The sequence below is a fragment of the Corvus hawaiiensis genome, chromosome 2 (genome assembly GCF_020740725.1).
Source record: "Corvus hawaiiensis isolate bCorHaw1 chromosome 2, bCorHaw1.pri.cur, whole genome shotgun sequence".
Classification (NCBI taxonomy): Eukaryota; Metazoa; Chordata; class Aves; order Passeriformes; family Corvidae; genus Corvus; species Corvus hawaiiensis.
In genome coordinates this window covers 52377655-52405516 of record NC_063214.1, presented here as the reverse complement: position 1 = coordinate 52405516, position 27862 = coordinate 52377655, and the positions used below count along the sequence as shown (strand labels likewise).

The 27862-nt window shown below is 44.6% G+C and overlaps 1 protein-coding gene across 6 annotated transcripts in view; it reads left to right on the top strand.

The window, feature by feature from the left end:
- The window catches only part of SLC7A1 (solute carrier family 7 member 1), a 40460-nt gene extending 14015 nt beyond the window's left edge, over positions 1-26445 (top strand). For 3 of the 6 annotated variants that reach the window (XM_048294994.1, XM_048294990.1, XM_048294989.1), the window contains 11 exons: positions 5438-5821; positions 10613-10771; positions 12951-13125; positions 15022-15146; positions 16713-16935; positions 17720-17859; positions 19523-19625; positions 21346-21557; positions 21907-22055; positions 24252-24360; positions 24940-26445. In XM_048294994.1, coding sequence (XP_048150951.1) covers positions 5452-5821; positions 10613-10771; positions 12951-13125; positions 15022-15146; positions 16713-16935; positions 17720-17859; positions 19523-19625; positions 21346-21557; positions 21907-22055; positions 24252-24360; positions 24940-25049 — 1875 coding nt within the window. In that variant the 5' untranslated portion in view covers positions 5438-5451 and the 3' untranslated portion in view covers positions 25050-26445. The other 3 variants (XM_048294991.1, XM_048294993.1, XM_048294992.1) reach the window with 3 other exon arrangements.
- Positions 26446-27862: the final 1417 nt, after the last annotated feature.

Sequence of the window (27862 nt, the reverse complement as noted above, 5' to 3'; positions counted from 1 at the left end):
ATAGGACTTTTGTGTGAATGATGCTGCCTTGGGGACGGAAGCAGCAAAATCAGCCTTTTGGAAAGGGTTCCCAAAGGGTTTGTTATCTATGTGTTGATCAACTGGTTGGCATCATCACTACACACTTGTTCAGGGACCATGTTTAAACTAAAAATATAGGGTGAAAACCTTTCCATGTTGTCAAATATGCTGGTGGAAGCACAAGCTCCTTGTTCCACAAGCTCTTTGTTCTGCAGACTTGTAGCAGTGATTATACAGCTATATGGGGGATATTTTTCCTCAGCATCCTTTTGGTCTTCAACAAATGTTAGATTGTCCACAGTACATGACTTTGCTGTGAGAGAAGGGTACTGATGGCAGTAGACATTTCCACGTGTTTCAAATGGAATAAGCATATATATGTGGGACGATGTTGAATGAGGATTTCTGCTCACTCGTCTTCCAAGGAGATGTCTGGGGACTTTGCTGGACATGCAGCAAGCTTAGGCTTAGGTTTTGTTCTTTGCTTAGTAGAAAACTCCTTGTTCTGTGTAATCAGCTTTAGTTTTATGCTCTTCTGCAAATTGGAGAAGAAGATTCTCAGGAACAGCAATGCCTTGAAATAGGTAAGGAGCAGCGTTTCAGAAGTTGAAACAACTTGTAATTGTTGAGGAAGTCATAGTATTGCTTATGTAAAATGGTGCTCTGTCAGCTTAGTTTTACACATGGTGTTCTATGTTTAGCTGGACAGATGTTTATTATAGTTTACTTTTTTCTGTCAACCACATGGCAGATTGCTTATTTTATTATGGGTTTGTTTTGAAGAATGGGGAAGGAAATCTATCAACCTGATATAATAGGTATGTTAACCATTAGATAAAAGGAGGAAGAATATCTTACTTTATTTGAAAATACAATAGAGTCAAGACACAAAAAGTTGGATAGGGAACAAAAGTAATAAACATAATTATAAATAAAACACAAGTACCAGTAGCAGTTGGACTATTGAAGTTGGTGGGAGTTTTGCCATCAACTTCAGTGGGACAGGATTCACCCAAGGATGTGGCCCCTGGCCCAGGGTCCACCCTGCTAGGCTACCTAGGTGTGTCCTTGCTTCCCACCACTCTCAAAGACCTCAGCTCCAGCCAAAACATGGAGATACCCAAAGCCTTGGGGTGAAGCCATTTCCTACCCAGGGTCTGAGTGGCTGGGACTTGCAGCTCAGTGTTTCTTATCAGAAAAACCAGAGCTAAAGCAGGGGTGAGAGGAGCTAGGTGTGAGCAGAACAAAGCTAATCTATATTCATTCAGATTCAAGTTTCCTCATCTTGAAGGTGGTTAGGTATTACCAGGTAACATTTCTGGAATAATTTATATTGTTTTATGTTATTAGGACTGCATTATGCCACAGGACTACTGACTGTACATTCAAAAAAAGGCTCATCTTTTCAAGTGAGGTTGGGAGTGGAACCAGCCCAGAACAAAGGGTCACTTCAAAGTCAAGGATGACCGCTTCAGAAAGCAAAATCACAGCTGGATGCAACTTCTAAGGAGGGGAAAAATCATAAACTCCACCAACATCACCCTTTGATACACTTGCAAAGATAACAAATGAAACAGAGAAGGTTTTGGGCAGAGGTGTAATGACTCTGTACTGCTAAACATCCTTCTAAACAAAAAAATTGTTCTCCTGAAAAAAACCCACTTGTCTTCATTGAAGGTCTCTTTGTCAAGCTACAGTGAATTTAATTGAAAGGTTGATTTGGTACCTGCTGTTTCAAAACCAAAGAAGACATGTAAGAGATGCTTAGGATGGTGATCAGTGGCCTGTGAGATTAATGACAGTGCTGTATGTGAGGGCCACAAAACTGTGGCACTATGCCCTGCATGCAGCTCCCTGTTTGTTACCTGCAGGCTGTAGGAAGTATTCTATTCACAACAGAGATGCTCAGACCTTAAGATGCTTTTTGGGAAAGAGGGAGTTGATATCTTGATCTGGAAATCAGCTAGATGAGCACTGTCTGCTGGCATTAAGCCAATTGCAGGATGTTGGTCTTAATTTCCAGGCCTGTCATAATTAAATAGCCCCTCTTCTAAGCAAATTATCCATAAAAAGCAGTTCTGTTTTATTCTTGATGGCTGTACTACAGCTGTGAACACCTGTAGAGAGGCCCAAGGGAACTTCCAAATGAAATTGCACTCTTGAGTGATATATAAACTTGAAATAATTCACTAGGTTATTTTTTTAATGAATAAATTGTATGTCCCCCTGCCCCCTTGGACATTGCCAAGTTCTCACCCTGATCCTCCATCTCTGCACCAAGGGTCTGTTCCTCTTCTGGGGACATTGCCCCTCACCAGCCCTGTTTTTGCCAAGGAAGTGATTTCTCATGACATGTGTGTCTGTGAGAAGGCAGGGAATTGGGTACCAGTTACCCCTTCATTTTCAGTGCAGAACTAAAACCAGTAAATCATGTTTGTTTTGCAGGATACCAGATTTTGTTAAAGTAAATGGCTGCGTAAGAAGTAAAAAGTCTACCATTATTGTTAGGTAGCATGTTTTTGAAAAAGAGCCCTTAAGCCAAATCCTGAAAGTCTTAGCATCCACAGCTCCTTGGGGGTCAGTGGTGGGGGAAGGAGAAGGGATAGTGGCTCTCACCTGCAGGGATACTTGGTCCACCCTAGAAGCACATCCCTGGACAAAGATAATGTCAGGCTGCACAGCCTGACCTCTGCCTTTTGCTTTTGTCCACCACAGAGTGCATCCTCCTTGGAGCTTTGTGTGGTGCATGGGGACAGTAGGTCACTTCACACTGCAAGCAAGTGTATCATTAGTGCTATCTAGCAGTTAGCTAGTTAACTCAGCCCCATTGCATTGTGTGGGCATTGTAGAAACCCCCACGTTGATGAACAAGTGTGCATCACAAACCTTTTCCTTCTGCACACTGCATGGTCCAACACTGCAAGATACCCTCCTCCCTCACCTTGCTTTTCCGCATAAGAAACGTTCAGCACTATGTTCAGCAAGGCTGATGTCAACTTGGAGGTGCAAATCCTGAGGAGCACAGTGCATAAGTCACTGTGGTTTGGGGAGGTCTGGATCTGTAGCCTTCCCAAGGGTGAAATGTCTCAGGAAAATCTCTGAGTTTCTCTGGTTGGTCTAGCTCAGCCTCAGGGGTCCACTGAGGCCTGGCCACGGCTCTGTGCAAAGGACACAGGAGTCCAGCTGCGCTTCATCTCTGCAGACCTCCCTGGCTCAACGTTCAGCTTCTCCCTGATCTGGGCCATCTCTGCTTGCTTTCTTTTTTTCTGTCTTTATTAATAGCCTCAGCTGGGCCTTCCCTGTGGTCTTCTGTATTGCTTCTAACTCCTCTGTCTGGGCCACTGAATGTCTAAACTTTGCCATAAATATTGACTTAGGACAAAGTAAACTGTTTTGCAGCAGTCCTTTGGTATGTCTTGACGTTTCTGTACCTCAGAATAGATCAGTGTTTGTCCTGAAATTCAGAGTTTGGTTCTGAGTCAAACTGGTCTTGCATTTCACACTAACTTTGGAACATAAATTCATTAACGCATCTCTTGTGTGTATGTTGCTCTTAGTTGGGTCTAGTTTATGGCAGGAATTTCTTTGTTTTGTTTTGGAGGGCTTTTTTTTGTACCTTCACCATTTTTTTCTTCTGCATGGCACTGGCATTCTTCCCATTTCCTGGAACTTCAGGCTGAATGTAAATCAGCACCACTGCTGGGCAGAGTGGATGAGTTAGCCCCATTGCCAGGATCTTCACAGGATGATGAAGGCAGCAGTGGGATCTCTTCTGCATTACTCTGGTGGGAGTTAAACAAAACCTAGGACTTGTGTCATCCTAGAAAGCAACAGAATTCATAGGGGATACTCCAGTGCCACAATCTTCTTGCCCATTTAACCCAGTTCAGAGTTTGTGACTGCCCTGTCCCAGCTTTAGAGAGCTGGGCAGTTGTCCAGCCAGAAGCAATCCTGGCTGACATGGATTTGGGTAAGGTTCAGGTGGGAAGGAGATTGTTCGCTCAATCTGACATACAAATGCACTTAGGTAAAGACTTATGCCTGTCTTCCTGCTGAAGGGAGAAGATAGTTTTCCCTCTCTGAATGCGTTGGGAACTCCCATAGTTAATGAAACAAGAGTTTTGTAAGATTGGCCTAAAACCTGTGTTTATTTGTCTAAATCCATGTCTGTTGGGAGCATGTTTGAGAGCTGTTGGTGGGATACAATTCCTCACACAGTGGGCTTTGTAATTCTCAGCTGTTCCTGCAGTTGTAATTACTTTCTCATAGCAGGGGAGTTAGTGTAAAGCCAAGAGAAAGGGATTTAAGCTGGGACTTATGACCGGTGTCTTGGAAAAGTGAAGAGGATTTTTGGTTTTGTAGTTGATGCTGTGGTGATAAAACTGAAGCATGGATTTAACAGTTGACTCAGTTAATTAAGTTTCTTAGCATGTATTTTCCCACCTTTTACGCTGGGTTTTAGCTGCAGCTGATGAAGTACCAATCTCACTGAACTGTACTGTAAATTGCATTTAGGAGTATTTTTGCCTGCATGTTATTCTCAGCATAGTATTGTTGTTGGTGTGCAATGTGTGCTGCTGGAAAGCATATGCCTCAGTCCAGCATTGCATCTAAATAAAATAACCTTTTTCCTTTTGCATAATTAATGAAGAAACATTTTTACAGCCCTTTTGCTGAAGCCAGGCTTAATGGTGCAGTGTGAATACCAGGGTGGGGCTCTTGGAGCTGGAGGATGCAGTCTGAGATAGAAGATGAGGTTCATCCTTACAGGCTGTGGCCACACAGCCTGTAGATTTGTAGAGTAAAGCAGAGAAAATGTGATGTCTGCACAGCACATCTTACAGAGGAGGTTGTCCTGGAGTAGCTGTTCCTTAGGCTGAGTACCCATCAGCTTGGGAGATGTTACATACACCCCTACAACATCCTCAGGTTTAAACCGATCCCAGCAGTACAGGGTTTGTGCATTCCACAAGCTCTCTGCAGTGTGAACCACAGTGTGGTAAATGGGGCAACTGGGATATTCACTTTTAAAGTACTCTCTTGCTCAGAACAGGAAAACCCTTCTGAAATCTGAAATATGGAATTTGCATTTTTAGTTTGCCCACTTGTGTGTGGCCTGGGTGACTGTGGAGTGGGGTGGGAGCTGTATTCGAGTATTGCCTCTCTCCTGGGATTGCAGAAGGTTTGCAGCATGACTGAGAGTTGGAAGTAGAAAATGCTTTAGTTTTGTTTATTTTAATTACCCATGGTAAGTGCAGATGAAATGCTAAAGGAGACATTTTGCCCTGTAAAAAGGTGGAAGATGGGAAGTTTCATTTGCTGAAAGGTAACAGGGCTGTACCATTATAACTGTGCAGTGATGCTGATGTAGGAGGGTATTCTGGTCTGGATAATGATGGCAGCATCTTTCTTGCAGACCCAAAAAAGAAGATGGAGTGTCAGAAAATTACCAATTTTGGAAACCAGCTTCTTCGTCGGAAAAATGTGGACTGCACTCGAGAAGACAGTCGGCTCTCACGATGCCTCAACACGTTTGACTTGGTGGCTCTGGGAGTGGGCAGCACTTTGGGTGCAGGTGTCTATGTACTGGCTGGAGCTGTGGCACGGGAAAATGCAGGACCTGCCATCGTTATCTCGTTCTTGATTGCCGCCTTGGCTTCAGTGCTTGCCGGACTCTGCTACGGAGAATTCGGTGCTCGAGTTCCTAAGACAGGATCAGCTTATCTCTACAGCTACGTGACTGTGGGTGAGCTGTGGGCCTTCATCACAGGGTGGAATCTAATCCTCTCCTATGTTATCGGTAAGTATGGTGGGTGTGCTGCCAGACCCCAGCTTTAGTTCAAGGTGGCAGCCTGGTCTGTAAGGTCACCTTTGTTTGGGTGCCTGTGTTACCAATAGATGCTTCACTCACGCACTCACTGAGGATTTCAGGACTCGTCTGCGAGATGCATTTTTGGTGGCTCCTGCCAGTTGGTGAGGTGAGTCGAGTCGTGTGCTGCTGGCTGAGGGTTTATCCTAATGTGGGCTTTTTGCTGCTGGGAATTCCTCTGAATCTCCACCTCATCCCTCTGGCGTTCCCTGGCTGCTGCACACTTGCTAGGGTGCAAAAGAGTGTCCTCTCTGCTGAGAAAGGAGCTGCTCACAGAAAGATGCTTTTATACAGAGCATCTGTACTCACAGCTGATCAAGGATTAATTCTGGTCCCTTTGGGATCTATTTAAAGTATCTGGAGATAAGAGTTTTGTCTTGTGAATTGCTGCAGAATTAATCTTAAGATGATCTGCAGGTTCACAGTCTCTGGAAAATACAAACCAAATCCCTTCTAAGCCCTTGACTCCCACTAGGAGAGGCCCGGGATCAAGCTCAGAGCATGCGCTGTGCAACTCAGCTGATGCATTAAAACTAAGCCACACTTTGCTAATTAAGGATTCCTGTCTCTTCAAGCACATTCTGGGCAGGCTGCTTGTTATCACACCTCTAATTAAGGCTGCAACAGACTCGCCAGTTGAGACTGAAAGCTTGCTAGTTAAACTGAAAACCGACTGTATGCTAAATTATTAAAGAGAGTTGGTTTTTTTTAACTGCATTTTATGGGATCTGTAAGCATTACCTTGGAATTTAGTTTCCATGGTGCTTGGAGATCATATCAAGAACAACATAGTGGCATAGCAGCTGCCTGTCTGAGATCATGCTGGCTTTCCTCTGTGTGTTACTTGAAATATTTTTCTCCTCTTCTCCTCCTCCTTTAAAAAAAAAAAAAAAAAGAGAAGATGAAAAGCCAGATTCAATTAAACTCATGTCCTTAAGAAATCAGAGTCCTGTAGCTATTTTGTGAATAACATTCACTGCAATGAGTAGATAAAAATACTTTTTAAAAAATTAAGTGTATGATTTCCTCCAGACTTCTAAAATGGACTCTGCTTAGGCTACACATAGATAAATTGAACAGATTTCTTGGTAATTTTTCTTCTGTTCCAGAAAAGTAATGATAAATCGTCTCCTTCATGCCCTTCATCTAGTTGGTTTTGGGGCCCTTCCTACCATGATACTGGACGACCAAAATGAGTGACATAGCGGTGGTTGCTGTCCCAAAACCTGATTCTGCAAATGCACAATGAAAACTTTTGCCTACTGAATGTTCTACTCCAAGGATCTGGGCTCAGAGTGGTATTTCTGAGATTTTTTTTTTTCCCCCCCTCATAATGGATTTTGAACAACTGCCTCAGTTTTTATCTCAGAGTTGACTGCTCATTGTATTGTCACAAGGCAGAAAATACAGTAACAAATAAGTAGATACTATCCGTGAATGTGTTTGAATACAACTTTGTGACTTTTATTTCAGTCCTGTGTCAAGAATGTGTATTTGCAAACTGTCTTTCTCATAATTTGTGAGAAAGGGCGGCTAAGATGGAAAAACACTGGGGGAGGATATGAGGTATAGGAGGTCTCTTTATCTCACTCAGCATTTCTCTCAGAGCTAATTGCCCCGTTTGTGAGCAAGGACAACTCCCAGCAGCTTCTGGGGCATGGAGGAGAAAGATATGTTGGGTGCCACTGTAAGGCCCCAATCAACTCGCTTGATGAGACTTTTGAAAGTGTTTATAATGGTTCCTGTACTCTGGGTTAGACACATGGGAGAAATACCAACCAGATATTCTCAAGAGGTCAAAACAACACAAAAGTTTACTGGCAAAGTTTAGAAAACTCAGGAGACTTTGGCAAAAAACTTAGTACAACATCCAGTCAACATAAAACACTTCTCACAGCATTGATTTAGCCCATCCAACTTAGCAAACTTTAAACCTGTTCCATATTAAGGTACTCAAAATGTTCCAAGAAGAGGGAATTAGAATAAGGAGTGAAAGATAGAAAAGACATACAAAAGCACACATAGCTACCAGCTCCTGGGTTCCAGCAGTGTTCAGATACCAACTCCATGAGGAAGGTAGGGTCAAGATGTGCTGGACTTACGCTCCACCTTAAAAAACCCTGGGCCTTTGTGAGGCCTCCCCACAGGTGGGACTTCTGGTCATTTGGCCACTCAGGAGCTGGGTTAGGCGGAGTGGAGTCATGCTCCTGGTGTGCCAATGCCGGGCTGGAATAGAGGCTGGGGGGTGTGGGGGCAGGGCACTGCCTCACCAGGGCAAGGCTTGACCAGCTCTCTCTCACACACAGAGGCATCACTAAATGTCTCGAGACGTCAGTCCTTTGAGTCACATGCTGCACTTCAGAGCCAAGGCTTGAGGGGGCAGAAAGCCAAGTTTTTTCTTAATCTTGCTGAGAAAATGCCAAGCAGTGCATTGAAAATGAGCTTGCATCTCTAACGGGCTCAACCAGCTTGGTGTTTTCATGCTGAGGTTCTCAGATATATGCTCAGGAAGTGTTATGAGGGTGGAAAAAGAAATCCTGGGGTCCAAGGATGGGTGGGCAGTAGGTTTTAATTAATTGAAGTGACTTGACTTGGGGGAAGGCTTGTGTGGAGTCTTGGAGGTGGGTGATGAGAAAAAAATGGGCATGCAGCTGATCAGTTATGGTCTAGAGAAAAGGAGGAAGGTGTTCAGGATCTGATGAGAACTTTCTTCTGGGATGTTGTGGATTTGGGGAACTGTGCCAGATTGTGGGATGCATTTCAGGAACTGGAAACTGGTGGGAGCTGGTAGTATGATGAGTAGCAGCATCTCTGGTAAGCAGCTGCTGCTGGGGTTTCCTGGCACTTGGTGACCTCCTTATCTGTGCCTGTTCCTGCAGCGAGCCCAGCACCTGAGCTCTGCAGTTCTCCTGGGATCTATGTGCTGTAGGCAGGACCCAAATCCAATCTGGTGAGGCTGTGCTGACCCAGAACTAGTAAATCCTCCTGGGTACAAGCTGAATCTCTTTGCACTGTGCTCTCTAATAACAGCAAGATATTATCCAGGTGTCTGCATTGTTGAAAGAATGTCAGATTCCCCCTGCTCCCTCAAGCCTGTTGGTTACAGAGAGTTCTGGATAAATGGCTGATAGTTATGTGGAACTGGCATCCAAGCAGCTGGCATCTAATGTAACACATGCAGGAGCTGGGTGTTCCTGTCCTAGAACGTAAAATATTAGAGCTAGGACAAAAAAATAGCACTAAAATAGTCTTTTTCCTCAAATCGTGCCAAGGCTAAGCTGAAATTTTTAATGTGGTATATGATAACTTTTGCAATTTCTTAAAATTAAATTGGTGGCAGTGATGTCCAAACTCTTTAAAGGTGTTCACACTGTGCACTCTTCTGTCCTGGTTAACAGAAGAGTCTCCCAACAGGTCTGTTCTGCAGCTTAATTTTTATGCTGTTGCAAAGCTGGATTGGGCAGGTGAGTGTTCCCAGCTGTGCTGCAGGTGCTGCCCACCACTGCTGCAGAGGATTTGGCTGTAGGTGAGCACAGACATTGTTTGACAGGATTGCAGGTGCCGGAGTTGGGACCTGAACACCCACTCACAGGTGAGTGTGGCAGGACAGACTGTTCTGGGTGGAAAGGGGCTCCTGATGGCATCCTCTGAGGAACTGCTCTGCAAGCCAAAACCAAGCCAAGCTCTTTTTTTAACTAGGTAATTATGTACAGTAGTAATTGTAACATGCAATTAGGTGCTGTTATATATAGTGTATGTACTGTATAAGACATTGGGAGTGTAACAGTAGCCACTTAAACACAGGAGAGCGAGAAGGTGGCTTTTACCCAAACCTACTTATTTTACAAAATGCTGTCACTGTCTGGTGGTAGCTCTTTATTGTTACTATTTCAGTTCTCTCAAATTACTTTTATGGCCCAGACACTGTCCCCAACTTGCTTGTCCTGAGACCCCAGGTTCAGTCCTTGCCCCAGCAAAGCTGCATGTAGTTGAACACACTTGAACCACAGCAAACAGCGGCCCCAGAGGGTGAAGTCTGAGCACTTTTGGAGGCAGGAGCTATGCCACTTGCTGTGATCATCACCAGCATTCTGCAATAGGCTGACTTATGCTCAGATAACACGTAAATTGTATCTGGGTCTTTTTCCTGCTTATGTGCTCTAGCACTGGAGGTTGGAGCAGACCTGAGTGTTGCCAGAGTGCAGAGCTGGGCAAGTGGTGTGGTCCAGGCTCTGGTGCTCCAGCATTGCACTGCTGGAGGGCAGCTGGATTCTGTAAGGTCTCTCTGCCTGGGCTGCAGCCACCTAACTGGGGCTGCCAGAGACTTGTGGCAGCATTACATTTGGACCTCTCTGGTAACAGAAATTACCAGGTTTGGGGGAAGGTCGGCCTGTTGAGGGTGTAAGGAAAAGGTCAGTCAGGGCAGTATCTAAGGCAAAGTTGAGGTTTGCAAAGAAGCCTGACTAAAAGGATTTTTCTCATCTTGTCAGCTTAGCATAAGTCTGAGGCCCACCACCTGTGTGTGTTACCATCAGAGCAGATGCCAAGCAAAAACACAGGCTGTGGGCTGGATATGGAGAGGAAAGTCTACTCCCAGCACCTGGGAGCACATGCATGGTTGCTTTGAGGCCCTCCATATTGAAAAACCTTACAAGGTTCCCCCTGGTTTGGAACATGTGCCAGCTACAAAGGGTGATGTTTATCCTTTCTGTCCTCTGGCAGGAACCTCGAGTGTGGCCAGAGCCTGGAGTGCTACATTTGATGAAATCATAGGGCAGCACATTGAAAAATTTTGTAAAAAATACATGACGATGGATGCCCCTGGAGTGCTAGCAAAATACCCAGACATCTTTGCTGTGGTGATAATCGTCATCCTAACAGGTGAGGCACTGGAGGGATTTGTGGGTCTTGCACCTCCTTCTGTAATCCCATTGTTTGCTTTTGGAATGAGCATGAAGTCCTGATTTATTTTGGACAACATATTAAAGGCTTTTTCTTTGCTGCAAGTGTTAGATTGACCTATATAGCTGCTGTGGAGTTAGCACAGGGCATAGCCTGTTTACAAGGTTTTTAATTAGAGGGGAGCATTCTTGATATTTTTTGAGCCACTTTTAAAACCTTCAATCAAATTTTATATAAGGAGGAAAAGAAAAGATGACTTGTTATCCTCAGTCAGGTATGGAAATTTAATCCTTCCCTCCACAAATCCTATTACACAAGAGTTTAATGCAGTTGCTCTATCAACCTTATTCCCTTTTTGATAATCTGCCAGTTTTTGATGCCTTGAGCCAGGAAAGTGAGGGGAAAAAAGAAAGAGGACTTGGTTACAATTTCATGTACTACCTTTTTTTTTTTTTTCCTAAAAATATATATGGGCTTCAATTTGCAAAAGTGAACACAAGACTCCAGAGAAATAAATGTGTTCTAGACAGTCTGCGCCTCTTTTTTTTTTTCTAAAAATGTGCCAAGGCTTTGATCATAAATTGGAAAAGTTTTGACAACTTGGAAGATCAAAATGCTTCAGAATGTTTACCTCTGCTCCAACTGGATCTTGCAAAGCATTACCAAGTTTAGGCAAATTTTAAAAATTACGCTTCTGTACTCTGTGATTTCCAGCACGCAGAAGCTGCAGTGTAACACTAGCAAGGTTATCCTGACATTTCCCATTCTGATTGGAATGGCCTTCTCATGGTGTGAGCTGTGCTTACAGGGACAGGCCTCATAAACAAGGGATGCTTTAGCATTTGGGTTTGCATTTGGATCTAAGATTACATCGAGGGCTGCTGAAGCAGCCCTCTGTTTTCAGGATTACATCTGAATGGGAGAGATTTTCCTCTTTGTTCATTTGTATGTAATATGAATTGCTCTCATTTAAAATCAGAATCTGGTCTTTCACCTCATATACAATTTACAAAATTTAGAACTCCTAACTTAAGCACTGCTGAGGTGTGAAATGGTAAAGGTTACTTTATAATAAGGTGGCATTATGCTCCTGCATGAAGCAAATTCCATGGATTTTAATAAAAAAGGCAAACCATTCTTTTCTAAAAAAAAGCTGCTGAATGAGCAGCTTTAGTCCCAAATATAATCACCACAAGTTTACTTCTGCTTGCACTGTCTTGAGCTTCAGATTTCTAAATGGTACCTTACAGATTTTCATGGGCTGGTATGCAGTCTTATCAAACACTCCTGATATGGCAGTGTCAACTTATTTCCTATTTTCAAAGAAGGAAAGGTGAGTACACAGGATGCTCCTTCAAGTCCCTTGGAGTAGCAGTAAAAGAACACTGTTGTGCTTCTTCAGGCCCGTAGGAAGTTTTTTTACTTCTCCTTCAGCCTTAGATTTGGGTTAAAGGTTTCAGTTCTTAAAAATCAGGCACTTGAAGAGGAACTTAAGAGAGCTTGTCAACCTGAGAAGCCAAGCTATGCCTCAGTAAAATTCTGTTTGCCAAGGCCTGTAGCCATGCTCTTCTCCAGATAAATGATCTTAAGATCAATCTGAAATCCTGCTCTCACTGAACTCACTTGCAAAACTCTTGCTGATTTAGGTGGGAGCAGGGTTCCCAAGATGCCACCGTCTTCTTTGTCTTCAGCGCTAGAAGTAGCTATTAGAGGTAGAATCCTCCTGGATTCTACTCCTTGCTCATATTTCCCTGTTTCTAAGGAAAGTTGAGTGTTGTTCATAACTTCTACATTTGGCCAAGACCTCTAAGACAATGTTCCTTCATGAAAAACCACCTGTTGTGCTTTCTCCAGGTCTCTGTATGGAGTTGGAGGCTGTGGGAGTAGTTAAGGTGTGTTAGCAAAGCACTTTATCAGGGACACAGTCCACATGGGCGTGCTGGGTGGGAAGGTGTGTCACATTCTGCAGCAGTAATATCTAGTCTGGAGTCTTCATCCTGCTTCTGGGCGAGTTAATCCTGAGCTGCCTGGATTTGTGAAGAAACAAAGTGTGATAATTTGGGAGGAGCACAGCATGAACACAGTTGAGCTACATCTGCGAGTCCCCAGTGCCTGCTGCTGGTGGTGAAATACCTGACCTATGCCATTTTTTCCCCAGGCCTTTTAGCTTTTGGAGTGAAAGAATCTGCCCTGGTGAACAAAGTGTTCACCTGCATCAACATCCTTGTGCTTGGATTTGTCGTGATCTCCGGCTTCGTGAAAGGATCTGTTAAAAACTGGAATCTGACTGAACAGGACATTTACAACACCAGCCATAGCATTTCCAAATACAAGTAGGTTGGATGTTTTCTTTTCATCTCAGAAGCTGGTGCATTTTCAACAGCAAGTTTAAATGGGGGGTTGTGGACCGAGTTAGAAAACCAGTGAATGAGATGGCTGCCTCCTTTGCCAGATACCTTGGAGGCAAAGCTGTCCTTGGTGCGTGTTTGCTGAAAGCAGGCTGTTCCTATGGGCTGAAAGTGCTAGGAGTTGGCTGCATCGTGGGCTCTGCTGTAGGACTGACCATTTCTAGCCTTATGACCAGTATAGCGTCCAAAGTTGAGAGAAAAGAGCTCTTTAGACAGTGTCCTACTCAAGGCTACACTGGGCTGGCTCTCCTGTCTGTATGAAGCCATGTCCAAGTATAGCTGTGTACTTTCTTTGAATACTTGGGCAATATGTTTCGAGCATTGTTACACCTTTTAGACACCTTGTCTCAAACGCCTCAACAAAGTGAAGGCAAGTTGCAGATGATTTTAATGCATTGCAGCAAGCATATCATAAATATGTTTTTAATTACATTTTGCTCTTTGGCCAAAGTTCTGTCATCCTATACAAGATCAAAATTAAGGAGCTTACAAGGCTTACCAGTAAGACAAAGCTATTAATTTTTTCTTGAGACTGTACAACACAGAATAAGGCCCTTTAAATATCTCCACAGGTATCAGCTCAGTCCTGGCTTGCTACCTAAACTCTTTATGGTGGCCTGCAAGGAAGCATAGCTGCACAAAATCTGATGAGATTCATAAATATTGTGTGGGTCAAATCTATCTTCTGTAAAAGCCGCTTCTTGAGCCTCTTTTCAAAATTCAACCTGCTGCAAACAAATTGCTTCTATAGGACAGGTCCCCTCTCCTTCCCTGCTGCTATTCCCATGCAAGGAGCAATTAGTGCAAGAGTTTCAAAGTATAGCTGCAGCTCTTTGACCTGTAGGACTTAATATTTTTGTAAAATCTGTCTGGGGTTTATTTTCTCATTATTTCCAGAGTAATCCACATTTGGCTTGTGCTATTTTTGTAGGCCAGTTTTCATCTAAGTCTCAGCAGAGCTGCAATGAGAGAGTTCAGATGCTTTTATGTGAGAAGACTTGCAGATTTGGGATTTACTTTAGTTTAACTGCCTTAATTCATCTTTACAAAGGCTTTTCACTGAAAAAGTGACCTAAATCACTTGAACTGAAGGGTATGCTTGTTATATGTCACTCAACACAAGGCACATGGATCTGGGGTCCCCATCCAAAGTGCACTGAGATCAGCCTGGGCTTGTCTGCTGACTTAAATGAGCTTTGGATAAGGCTCACCAAAGCATTTGGTGTGTCAAGGATCCAGGCTCCACTTCTCTCTCATGGTTGCAAGCATGGTTTGAGTATGAGCTTGGCATAAGGACTTTGGAAGTTGAGAATGGAAGATGGGGTGGATTTTAAACAGTCATGGCACCTTGCATTCCTCTCTTATGTCTACTCACCTACACTTTGTCTGAGTCCATCTGATGTAAAAAGTGGATGGCTTACCTGTTTCTCAGTCTTCAGCTTTTCCAAAAGCTTTTCCTAAAGCTTCTGTTTGAATGAATGTGTATCTACACACATGCAGTAATGTTAGGAGAGGATTTTTAATATTCATGCTATTTTCTCCTTGTCTTAGCCAAGACATTTTTATCCACCCCACAGAACAGGTGGTGGGAACAAAGCGTGAACCATTTTTATTCCGTGCATTCCCCAGCCTGTTGCAGGCCAGTCCAAAGCTCAGCAGTGGGTAGGGCTTAGCATTTTGCTTGGTATTTGTATGCTAGCATATGAAAGGGACAGCCTGATCCTTCAAACTTCAGCTTTGGATCTTGTTATGAGCTATGTGAATAGCTTTGTGCCTCCCAGCTAGGCAGGATTACTTCTAACCCAGTGCCATGCCTTTCAGTCAAACACAGGAAGAAAAGCTCTACGGTGTTGGAGGTTTTATGCCCTATGGATGGAAAGGAGTCCTCTCAGGGGCAGCCACGTGTTTTTATGCTTTTGTGGGATTTGACTGTATTGCTACTACAGGTAAGAGGGAAGATGTCTTCATTCTGGTTATGAACCTGGCTGCCGGTAGACTGACTTTCAGTAATGTTGCAGAGCGCTGATAATAGGGAATTCATGACACCGCATTTGTCATCCCTCTGAACTTCAGCTCAAAATAGGCTTTTGGCTCAGCTGCTACTAATAGTGAAAGTGCTGAATTTGTTCAAGTCCCTGAGTGCCCAAGTGCTGACTTCTAGCTGCTGTGGCATGCAGATAGGCTGTATAACCCACAAGCTTCCTCCTTTCTTCTTTGCCTGCAGGGCCCAAGCTTGTGGATAGTCAGATACGACACTAACCAGGTCAGACTCCACAGAAAACATGTCCAGGTTTACCAGCTAGGGCAAACAGGGAAGGCCCAGGTTCGGATGGGTTTGAGCCTCTAACTCCAGATGATACTTTAATCAACAGGTTATTCTGGGACAGAGTTCTTCAGTGCCTTCAGCTGAAGAGGCTCTGATGGCTTGGAGTATTTTAGAGATCCAAAGAAAGAAGAAGCCTCTGGGGAGTAATCTGCACCCTAAAGCTGTGCCTCAGAATCAGGAGGAGTTTTTACCTCTAAAGGTTAAGAGGTCTCATTTCAAGAGAGAAGCATAGTTATATTTCTTGTGGCTAAGAAGAATCCTAATTCCCCGAAGAAAGGATTATCCTTAATTTCACATTTGGCAAGAACGGTTGGAGCAGAGGGAGAAGGAAATCGTCACAGACAGATAAAGGATTACTATGTCCTGTTCTAAGCAAGGAGTTTGAGAGGTGCTCAATTACTCCAGCCAGCCCTGGAGCCTCTCCTTGTAGGAGAAACATTCATCTGCTTTTGACTTGTAGGTGTATGGATCTATGTTTATCAGTTTATCCTGCTGAAATGCTGTACCTCAGGAGCTCTTGCTTCCAGAGCAGTTTTGTAGGACTAGGAATACGCAAATCTGTTTTGTACTTGATCAGTGCCTGAATTTTGAGGAATTTTGGTTTTTTACACACATTTTTTCCTACTTGTTTGTTGAAAATTTTCCATAAAAACTAGAGGGGGTCCTTTTTCTAAGATGCATTTTCAAAGATTCATATGACTTTCAGGTACTCTGCCTTTCTCTGGAACTGGACACCTATGGTGCCATGATCATGGTGTATCAGTTCTGGTGGAGATGCTACTAAAATGGGCATCCAAGGATTTTCCCTACAGCTGCACAATAATTTCTTGTTTCATCATCTGTGATCATTGAACTCTTCTTGAGTGTGCACCATCAGTAGGATAGAAGGAGTATAGAAGGATGATCTATTTTGGGGAAAAGACTATTTTTAATCCAGATTGTTTCTGTGCCTGAGTTTACAAGGCTTCCATGAATGTGTGTCAGAAGAAGTGACAGGAGCAGCAGAAATGGGAGCAAACAGGCTGTGGGTATTCCCAGTGGATGGAGCAGGCCATGAGGAGTATTATGGTCAAAGAGCACGTCTGTGCCCACAAAACCTTTGAAAGCCCCAGCCAGCACTCCTGCCCTAGGCTGGGATAAAGTTCTTGCTGGTCATTTAGCTGATATTTAAATTCCTTTCTTCTAGGCGAGGAGGTAAAAAACCCTCAGAAGGCCATTCCTATTGGCATTGTGGCATCTCTGCTCATCTGCTTTGTGGCTTATTTTGGCGTGTCGGCTGCCCTGACACTCATGATGCCTTACTACCAGCTGGATACCAATAGCCCTTTACCCAATGCCTTTAAATACGTGGGTTGGGATGGAGCCAATTATGCAGTGGCTGTCGGTTCCTTGTGTGCACTTTCTACGAGGTAAGGCACTGCTCTTCATTTTTGCATCTCTCAAGGCACACATGTATCTCCACCTCCTCTGAAAAATGGAGCAGAGACCAGGGATGAAATTTGGAGCTACTGACTTCAAAAGGACCAGGATTTCATCCTGTGATAGATACCAGAGAAACAGGTGACCAGTATCAGTTCAGAAACTCCCATCTTAGCAGAACACCCAGCAGGTGCATCTCAGGAATATAAATCTGGATTGAGTGACTAAGTCATGAAGGCAGCTATGCAATGCAAACACAGTTTGGGTGCAAGACATCCTAGCCTGCTGGATGGAGAGCAGACTTGTGTCAGGTAGTGCAGGGTGCATCTTCAGGAGTGCATGGGGCATACCATATCCAGGGCCATATGTCTGCAGGTTACTTGCAGGACAGGCATCTGGATGGGAGGCAGGGCAAGCTGGAGGCAGAACATGTCACCTTCTGAACTCAGAAGGCCAATTTCAGATCAACTTAGATGTGCTCAATTAGGTAAGCAACTTGCAGAGGCTCATAGAAGTGATAGCTCTTTTACTACCTGAAAGTCAGGCTGGTTTTATGGCCCTTGGCTAAGTTTAGCTATCCAAAATCGTAGAGCTGCACCTCAGTTAGCAGTTATCAGTAACATGGGTGTTCAGAGGGAGTCCTTGAAGGAGAAGCTGAAGTGAACGAAAGCCACCTGTTCGACAGTTACACTGCCATAAACTTGATTTCATTTGTGTGCCTGTGCTCAGCAGGAGGTAATATAAGTAGATTATTTCTCCTTCCTGTGTCCATAGTCTCCTTGGCTCCATGTTTCCGATGCCTCGAATAATTTATGCTATGGCAGAAGATGGACTTCTCTTTAAATTTTTGGCTAAAGTCAACGAGAAGAGAAAAACTCCCTTAATTGCAACAGTGACATCAGGAGCTACTGCAGGTAGGATCCAAAGACTTGCACAAATCTGTGGAAAGGAGACATAAGCTCATCTTCAGGGCAGATAAGTCCGCCTGACTCTAGCCCACTTACTAATTGGATATATTGCAGAACATAACATCCCAGAAGGTGTCCTGGATTTCCAGGGCATGCCCTGGAGAGTCTGGGTGAGCATTCGTAGCTTGCTGTGTGCCTGTCCCTCTTTCTCAGAGCTCATTGCTGCCATCCTGTCTCATGCCAGGAACTGCCTTTATCTGCTCAGCCAGCCTTAAAAGTAATTAACTCCCTGCAAGGTGGCAGCCAGTGGTGTCCCAGCATCCTTGTGGTTGTTGGCCTGGCTTGGCTGAAGACACCACACGCCTGTGGGTAGCAGCTCTGCAGAAGATGCCAGAGCAGCCAGAGACAGGCAGATGGCCCCTGTGGCACTGGCATTTGTTAATCAGTTAGTCACAGCTGGCAGCCATCCTGTTCTCCCCTTCCTTCTCCTGGCTCCCCACAAATATGGGAATTAAACCTCCCAGACAGCAAGGATGAGCAGCTTACCCTGTTCTTGCTGCCACCCCCTTCGTCATGATGCCTGGCAAAGAGGAGAGTCTTGCTGCTTCCTCTTTACCTTCTGCTGTAAATGCAGGATGAGCTGTGGGTACAAGAATGCCTTTGGTGGGGAGTTGCTGCCAGACTGCTGCCCTGGGCTCTTGAGTTCCTGTGAAAGGGCTCAGCTCCTGCCAGTGGGACTCACAGAGCCTCCTCACAGCTTCCTTCTCCTGCACCTTCCTCTTCAAGTATTCTTGGGTCCAGACCATGGTGGGGTAGGGAAAAGAGCAATATAAAGTAAAAAAAAAAGCTTTGCAGTCTCATCCAAGTCGTGCCTATGACCAAAAACCCACACAAAGCTGCAGGGACAGCTCTTGCCAGCTGAGTTTGAAGGTTGGGCTGGGTGTTGGGCTCCAGGTTGTGCATTAAGGACAGGCTGGGCCAAGCTCAGCTCTGAGGTCCCTACACTCTTATATGACTCTTGGTGTCACCTGACATCTGACTGTGTGTCTTTTATCCACTTACTTGCCTTCTGAAAGCCCTATACAAAGTCCTGTACAGCTGGGGTTACTTGGTGAGGGTGTGTAAACAGGGTAATCCCTAAGGGATGGCAGCCTTTTTCTGGAAACTCCCATGATGATACCTGCTACTTCAAGATGCCCTCTTTGATGCTTGGTCCCATTGCATACACAAGCCTGGTTTCACTCCAGCTGAGCTGAGACACCAGGGCAAGGTGCTGCCCATCCTCTGTTCCCTCTAGCTACTTCCAGGAAATAGCTGTAACTTCAGGAGTACTGCAGCTACACTGGGGGACTAACAATGAGGTTGTGGCTTAAACCCCTGCTTATTGTAGGTAGTTGGGTGAACATACCCACATGAGACAAACAGGGTGGAATTTACTGTAGTAAGCATTTCCTGTTGTTTCTGCTACTGAGGCTGTGACAGCCTGTGGGGGCTTAGAGTGTTCATGCACCAAGGCCTGCCTCTCCTTGTCTTGGGACATCCTCAGCTCCCCTGCCAAGTCCAGAGCAAGAGTCACATGTGTGCTGCATCATTATTAGTCCTCCTGAGATGTGCATGTTCTGCCATGTTGCTGATTTTTCTTCTCTCTCACCTTCCTCTCGTCCTACAGCTGTTATGGCCTTTCTCTTTGACTTGAAAGATCTTGTAGACCTCATGTCCATCGGGACCCTCCTGGCTTACTCCTTGGTAGCAGCCTGTGTGTTGGTACTGAGGTAAGAATGTTGAAGCTTTGTCTCTTCTGTCACACAGAGAGAATTCTGCACAGCAGTCAGATGCCCTCATAGTTTCTTTGGGCACATCTCCAGCTGCAGACATGTGAAGAGCTTGTTTCTTTAAGCTCATGGGGGATTATGTTAGTTGGATGTACAGGGAAGTCCTCTGAACTTGGTTAACCTTTGTTCCGTGCCAGTCCTGCTGTGGTCAACTCTAAATGCCCCAGGAGAGATGCCAAGGGATAGGGAGGAGAGATGTGTGATCCTGGATGCCTTCCTTGTCACCACTCTTGTCCCCAGTGGGGATACAATTTCAGGTTGTCCTCCTTTTGAAAGGAGATTCAAGATGAAGTCTAGCAGCAGGAAAAGAACTGAGCATGTGTTTGCAGGATCAGTGCCTTAAGTGTGTGTCTTTTAGAAGTGCTGAGCTCCCACATCTTCCCAAACCTAAGCTAAAAATCTCAGGTCTTCAGTGCTTGGCACCTTACAGACAACAGCACTCGACTCATGAAAAAAATGTCTGAAGATGTTACTGAAAAATACCTTTGTGTGTTGAATGACTTATTCAGAATCAGATGGAGGCTTTCACAGCAATTGCACTGAACTAAGAACAGTCTTGCAGTAGGTGAAGGGCCAGTGCTGTTCTGTAGTACCATTGCTTTGTGTTTGTGCTCTCTGCCCTGCCCCTTGAAAATTCTTGCAGATTTACCTTGTCCGTCTTAAGTTTCCTGATTTCCCAGCCTACTCTTTTCCTCAGAGCTAAGTATGGCTTTTTAATTTGTTTTTGCAAGCTGCTGTACCTACTGCATTTCCCCCATCATGGGTTGGCAGAGCCAACAGCCTGTCTTGTAGTGGCCTGGGCAGCTGATTTGTCTGCCCCTTGACTGCTTAATGATGTAGCAGCTGAATTGTTTCCAAAGCTGCAAGATCCTGCCGCTAGTTTCTTGCTGTGGCTAGACCCAAGGATTTCACTGCATTTCACAATTCTCAGTGTTTAACAAATGCCTCATTGTGAACACATCCCCACAGGAACAGTTTTAAGGTGACTTTCAGTCCTTCAGTCAGATATGTGGCTGAGTCACTGACAAAACCTTCTGTAACAGAGAGCTGAGGCTGGAAGAGAGATTTTTATTTGTGGATCCACATGGTTGTGTGTCACAGCCGTGTTGAATGTGCTGTCCACACATGTACCAACTGTTCTTGCTTCACTTCTTCCTTCCCTATGGCAGCAGGCAAGCTAGCAGAAGAGTCTGGGATGGAGGAGTAGAGGCACCACGAATGTTGCTGCAGGGTGCAATAGCTGCAGAGCTGTTGGCTCAGCCACCTCTGTGCCAAAATGCAGGAGCTGATTTGCCACAGATGACACAATGGCCTGGTTATGACCATCTGTCTGTCCCTCTGCTGTTTCCTTCTCCTGTCACCCAGTCATGTCTTGGTGACATGGATGACAGGATTCATGAAAGGGAGCACTGTCCACTTCAAAACACTTCCGTTACTACCAAGCTGTAGGTGATAAAAGCTGGCCATATTTGCTTACTTCATGATGACATCATTCCTCATATTCCCCCATGAAGCAGAAGGGTATAGACGTGACGTAGGCCTGTCCCGGTGCTGTAGAGGTCTGGCGTGCAGCCATGACTGTCTGTGGGGCTTTTCAATTTGTGGTAGCCTCATTTAAAAGCCAAACTAACAGGCTCTTTGTGTCATTTCCTTTTACTAGGTACCAACCAGAGCAGCCTAATTTGGCGTACCAGATGGCTAGGTCGACAGAGGAGACAGATAATAACGAGTCTGTGAGCACCAGTGAGTCACAGGCTGGGTTTCTGCCAGAGGAAGAGGAGAAGTTTTCCCTCAAAGCCATACTGTGTTCTACAGATTCGGATCCTTCCAAATTCTCTGGTTTGGTGGTGAACATCTCAACTTTCGTCATTGGTAAGTGCTGGGCAGTGTGTCTCTGGGGCAATGAGTCAGCTGGTAGGGCTTTGTACTCACCATGGTGGAAAAACTCACCTCCTTGATGTGATTTTGATGAGCTTTTGTAATAGCCAAAATAACTGAAGGTCTACAGATTAAATTCCTGACTTAAAAAGAAATCCACAGATGGGGTGTGTGGGGGTGTAGAGTGGGAAAGGCATATCTGTTATGGTAAGGGTTTTTGTGAGTTGCTGTTTTGTTTGCTGAGCTTCCAGATTCTGCTTTGCCTGCTTATGATTTATTCTTAGGTTTTCCCTGTATCTAAAAAAAAAAAAATAAATCAGTAATCTTTGGTGTCTGTTCACAGGTTTCCTTATTGTGGGTATCTGTATCCTGACTTCCCTTGAGCCAAACATTCTGATAAACACTGTACAGATTATTGCCGCCATCCTTGTTGTCACTATCATCTTCATTATACGGAAACAGCCTGAAAGCAAAACCAAACTCTCCTTTAAGGTGAATGTCCTGGGACATGTAGCTAGAAAAGAGCTGTTTGGGAGGTGGTTGGAGGAGGAAGTGTGTGTTGGCCTGTATCAGAAGGAGGGCATATGGACATGCATATGGACATGCATAGAATATAGGCATGATGTGAGCTTTTCTATCCAGGAGAAGCTGAAAGGGCAGAACCTGCTACAGAGGTGTGGCTGGAAGGGAAGGGCAGGACCCTGCTTTTGAAAGCAGATGGTTATAGGATAGGGAAGAGACAGAGACTGGAGGAAAGGGGATGGTTGTGAAGGGCCACATGTGATCATGGATACAGAAGGAGAAAGAACCCAAGAAATAAACTTGTGTGTGAAGATCCAAGGCTCTAAATCTCTAAGAAAGTGCACTTTCATGTCCTCCTTAGTCCCCATGGAGGCTAAGGGATGACCATTCTCTCTTAAGCAGCCTTAAGTATGAGGAACTCTGTTGTTTTCCTCTCCAAGCACACCATCCTTTCTGTATTAAACAAACACTGGGATGAGTTTTTTCCCCCAATATAATCCTACAAGTCATGCTGTATCATACTGATTTCAGGTAGCTCCCCAATTTATTAAATTAATTTTGGATTATAATTCCATCCTCCAAACTGCTTTCATTTTGATTGCTCTTCAATTAAAGTTTTTCAATAAATCCACAGATTTTAATAACTTAATACAACCAGAGTTTTCCAAGGTAGTGTTTGCAGCTCATTTTGGGGTTATGGTCCCAAAGGTGGAAGCAGAAATGTCCAGGAGCAGAAAACTTAGGAATTCTCATCTAGACCTTATTTTCTGAACTTGCTTCTGAGGAAGTCTGCTCACCTTTCACTCAGGACATTTTACCTCCTTTTTTTCTCCTCAGCCACTACCCTGTCTGAGAAAAAAGAAAAATTATATCTGTCACAGCTAAATCTGTAATCATAAAATCACAGAGTCATTTAGGTTGGAAAAGATCTTTAAGATCATCAAATCCAACCATTAGCCCAAGACTGCCAAGTCCACCACTAAGCCATGTCCCTCAGTGCCACATCAACATGTCTTTTAAACACCTCCAGGGATGATGACTACACCACTTCCCTGGGTAGCCTGTTCCAATGCTTGACAATCTTGTTTCTTATCTCCTTGCTGTTCTTTAGACATTTACAACCTGACTGTGATTTTTCTCCAAAATCACTCTGGAAATCCTGGGCTGATCTGTTTGTTTCCCGGTTGTTTTTCTGTATTTTTTTAATAGGTAATTTTTCTCCCTACTCCAGTCTTTAGAGACTGTACTAGTCTACCAAGAGCTCTCAGAGTTGCTTATTTAATAGTTCAGAGATCACTTCTGCAATCTCTGGGTACATAACTCACCCACCTAGGGAAATTTTATTTGTCTCTACTGACTTGATAAAGCCAAATTTATAAATATATTCTTTTCTTTTCTGTGTGCCTATCTCCTTTCTCTAATTATGTGAGCAGCTACTTAGCATAATTTTTTTTTTTTTCCAAAACTTAAATCAAGAAAGGCCCACATTTCAGCCTGTTTGTTTTTGTAAATCTCCTTTTCCCTTAGGACTGAAGTTCACTTTCCACTTAGTTCCACCATATTCAGAGATCTTTCTATTGTTACAATTTGCCTTGTTTGATTTTATCTTTGCATACCAGTGCTGTTTTTTATATTCTTATTTTTGCAGTTTGGCTTTACTGTCTCATTCTTCTTTGATTCTCAGACCACTAAGGCATTCTTGGTACAGCTGTAGTCATCTCCTGTGGTATTTTCTGGTTTTCTTTGCCTTGGGATAATTTGCTCTCTATTGCTTCATTGCCTTGGTACCTGCTGGACCTCAGGTCCCTCCTCTGGTACTCCCCTTAGCTTCATCTCTTGGTGTTCAATAGGTGCCTATCATGATACAGTCCTTGGTTTTTACTCTTCTTTCCTTTGCCCCACAAGTTTTTAGTATTGCCACTAAAATTTGCCCCTTGCCTCCTTCTAGACCACAAAACAAGCTTTTAAAACAGGTGAACAACATCGTTCACATCCCCCTGCTATGGTGGACTGATGTCCTTCTTTTGGGTTTAACCTTGTCTTTTCTCAGATCTGGCAGCTGAAGAGTTGGTAACAGCCATCACTTCCCATTTGCAAGGGATGTGCTGTTCTTTCTTACCTGTTAATCATGCCTGTGGATGTAACATGTCTCCTGTTCTTTTTCAGGTACCTTTTTTGCCCTTTCTTCCTGTTGGGAGTATTTTTGTTAATATTTACCTCATGATGCAGCTAGACGCAGGCACATGGATCCGGTTTGCAATCTGGATGCTTCTAGGTGAGTTAGAATGAGAAATGTTCAAAGTTACTAGATTTTGTTAACCATAAATTTATTGTAGCATTCCAGGGAGGGATCATCCTTGGGCAAGTCTGGTGACTTGACTGAAGCCATTTAGGCAGCGTGTAGCAAGCTTTGTTTCAAATTCAAGGGTCTTGAAGCCTTTGTGTGGACAAAACAACAACCCATGAACCATCTTATGGGTCTTGTTGCCAACAAGAAACCATAGAGCATTTCTTGTTGGCTGGCCTTGAGCTGCTGTCCAGGTGGTGGTGCTTGTGCTTCTGGAGCTGAAGAAGCTAAGCTGCATGCCAAGATGCTCCCAGCAGCCATGTAGATGAGGCTGAATTGCCTGAAATGCTCAAATCAGGATCCTGTTTGGGGCTGGGATAGATTGACTTTTAAAGGCTGGTGCCTGTGTTAATGGCTTTTTTTCTCTAAGGAAGGTAGTGGCTGTGTGCTAGAAGCTGACCATGAGGATGGCTGGACTTACACTGGTGTAACTTGTGTCAGTGGGTGTGCGTAGCAGTTTCTATTTCCTTACAGAGCTAATGCTGCTCTCTCCCTTGGCTTCCACAGGCTTTATCATCTACTTTACCTATGGAATATGGCACAGTGTGGAAGCCAGCTACACAGCCTCAGCAGAAGTGGAGAGAAACACAGACACTGGCTCAGACAGCTGTAAATGACTTGTGTTTGGCTTACGGGTGACTGAAGAATGGCTGCAGTGAAAGAAACTTTGTGGTGGGGATCCTGAACCAGATTACACCTGTAATCAGTAATACAGGAAAGGAAGCAGAATGCAGGCCTCCCCAGCTCTGTTACTGCAGCTTGCAGTTTGTTTAGCAGCACAGTTAAAAGGGACCACAAGATGAAAAGACAACTCTGGCATACTCCCAGCAGCACTGGCAGCTAATCTGGGGCGCTTCCCTCTCTCCCTCTCCTGTTGTTTTTTTTCCCCAGTTTGTAGAAAGAGAACTGCTTCTGTGTGCAAATGCTGCTATGAAACCAGGCCTCACAAATGTCCTTCTTTCAGTAGCCCCGGGAATTATCTCCCCACAGATATTCTACCTGATCATACATGGAGTAGATTTTGCAGTGCTACTGTCAGGCATAGACCAGATCCATCCTTTACCCTATGTGAGCTGTACCCTCTGTACGCACAAAAAAAAAAGGCTCTCACCAAACGCTAGATTTCACCAGGTTAAGAAAGCACCTGCAAGATTTGCATTTTTTAAAGTATCAGGTCTTACATTTTTTGTTTTAACTGTTTTTTTTAGCTGTGTGCTCACATGCTTTAAAGCACATCACTGCTGTGAAATATTGGGAAGCTTTGTGGCTGCTGATTGTCAGGTGAGTGATCGCTCGCCAGCACACAGGTAATGCCAGCAGGTGCTTCTCCCAACTGTACACTCCACAGAGGAATTGCCGGCTTTAGTGAGGAAACTTTGTGGTGCAAGTACTGCAAAGGCTTGAAAACAATGGGTGTCTCCAAAGAGCCATCCTACCTCTCTGCCTCAGAAATCACCAGTGGTGTGGCTGTAGTGGTGGGGTGGCCAGCAGAACTGAGCCAGCTCTGATAGCAAGTGGAGCCCTATTTTCCTTCCCCCACATCAATTTTGTGTGCTGGGTGTCTGGCATTAGCAAAGGATTTGGCAGTGATGCTTTGGTTGGCATTGGCGGGTGGAGCACATTCCTGCCCTGTGAAGGGAAGCACAGGAGGATCCTCAGAGGCATGAAGTTCATACGTGAGCAGTGCCTGGTGTCTGCCTCCTGCCCAGGGGAGGCTGTGGGGGTGTGCAGGGGCTTCTCAGTCCCAGCAGAGCATGCAGCCCAGAAAACACTGCTAAGCTCTAGGGTCTGACTTGCTGAGGGGAGCTTTCCCTTTGGGGCTGGAGATCACCTCCAGAGCCTGCCTGTAGTGAAAGGCAGGAGATTTGGAGTTGAGACCAGGGTCTGTGTTTGGTTGGCAATGCCTTGGTTTTGGCTGTAAAATGATTTTTTGTTTTAATTCTCTCTAACAGCTTTCCCTAGCCACATTAATCCACTACCCTAAAAAGGCTTATTAAAGCACCATGAACATGAGCCATGCCCAAGTAATGCCAATGATTTAAATTCATGCTTCAGCTTGTACTGAAACACAGATCATAGAATTGTGGAATGGTTCGGGTTGGAAGGGACCTTTGAAGATTATCTGGTCCAGCTTACCTGACATCAGCAGGGACATCTTTCACTAGGTCACGTTGCTCAAAACCCTGTCCAGCCTGACCTCAAACACTTCTGGGGTTGGAGCATCCCAAATAGATACTGCAGAAATCCCCTTTCCCGATGTGAATGGATGCTTTCCTAGGTGTCCTTTGTACTACTGCCTCTGAACGCTGGACAATCTTTGTTTGTCAGCATGGCTCTTGCTGTTGAAGCAACGGGCTCTTGTACCTGTCATTGAGTTGGAGAACCAAACAGACGCCTGCATGACTTGCCCAGGGTCTCACCAGGCATCTGATGCAGCAGAAAGGGGAATCAGACCATCTCCTGGATTACATGGCCAGATTGTGGACCATTTCTGATGTTTCCAAGAGAGACTTTATAGCCTTTCTGCCCACTGAAAGGTTTTAATCTTGGCTTGTTTCTAGTACACTGGGAGGCTTTTCTTGGCAGGGTTGGAATTTGAGGAAGTGAAGGCAATGTGTTCATTGCCTCCCAGGTGCACTTCAGGGTGTGTTTTGAGTGCAGCTTCCCCACAAAATGAAGTCGGGAGTCTGTTCCAGTCACCGGGTCTTGACCATCTGTCAAGCCTTTGCTCCTCAGGCATATACAAAGTCTTACTCAAGCAGGAAGAGATGAATATAGATATTAAAAGCCACTAAGTTGACATCTATTTTGTTTAAACACAGACAAGGTCAACACACTCCACAGCCTCCCAAAAGGCACTGAAAATACGGTGGGAGGGCAACAAGATTGAAAACTCAGGATCAAAGTTTCCTATTGTACTAAAAATATAAGGCTGTTTTTCCCTACCTGGTTACCAGCTTCTGTTCAATGAAAACATGAAGCCTGTGTCCTTGCCACAGCTCCATCTGCACTGAACAAGCCAGGGGCCTGGTGGCTCTCAGCAGGAGGGCAGGGTGAAGGGGACAGGGGCTGGGGTGTTGAAACTGAGTGAACTGGAACACTGGGGAGTTCAGGTGCTTGCTGAGGAGCCTGAACCACTGGCAGAAATATTCCTGTTGCCACATGCTGCAGCACAACACCTTCACGGAAACATTGCAGACCACAATCGCTGTTCTGGGAGCCCCAGTCATATTGGAAGCATCCTAGAAAATGAGTCCATGGAAACTCACAGCATGTGAGCCAGTGTCAGGTAACCCAGCTGACCCGCCCTGGTACCCAGAAGCTAATGACTGTGTAGCTTCAGTCTTTACCTTAATGGGGTAACCCTCTAATGGGGTTTTGCTTTGTTTCCCATTCATCCCAGTTTCTGTGTGCACAGAAAACACAGCAG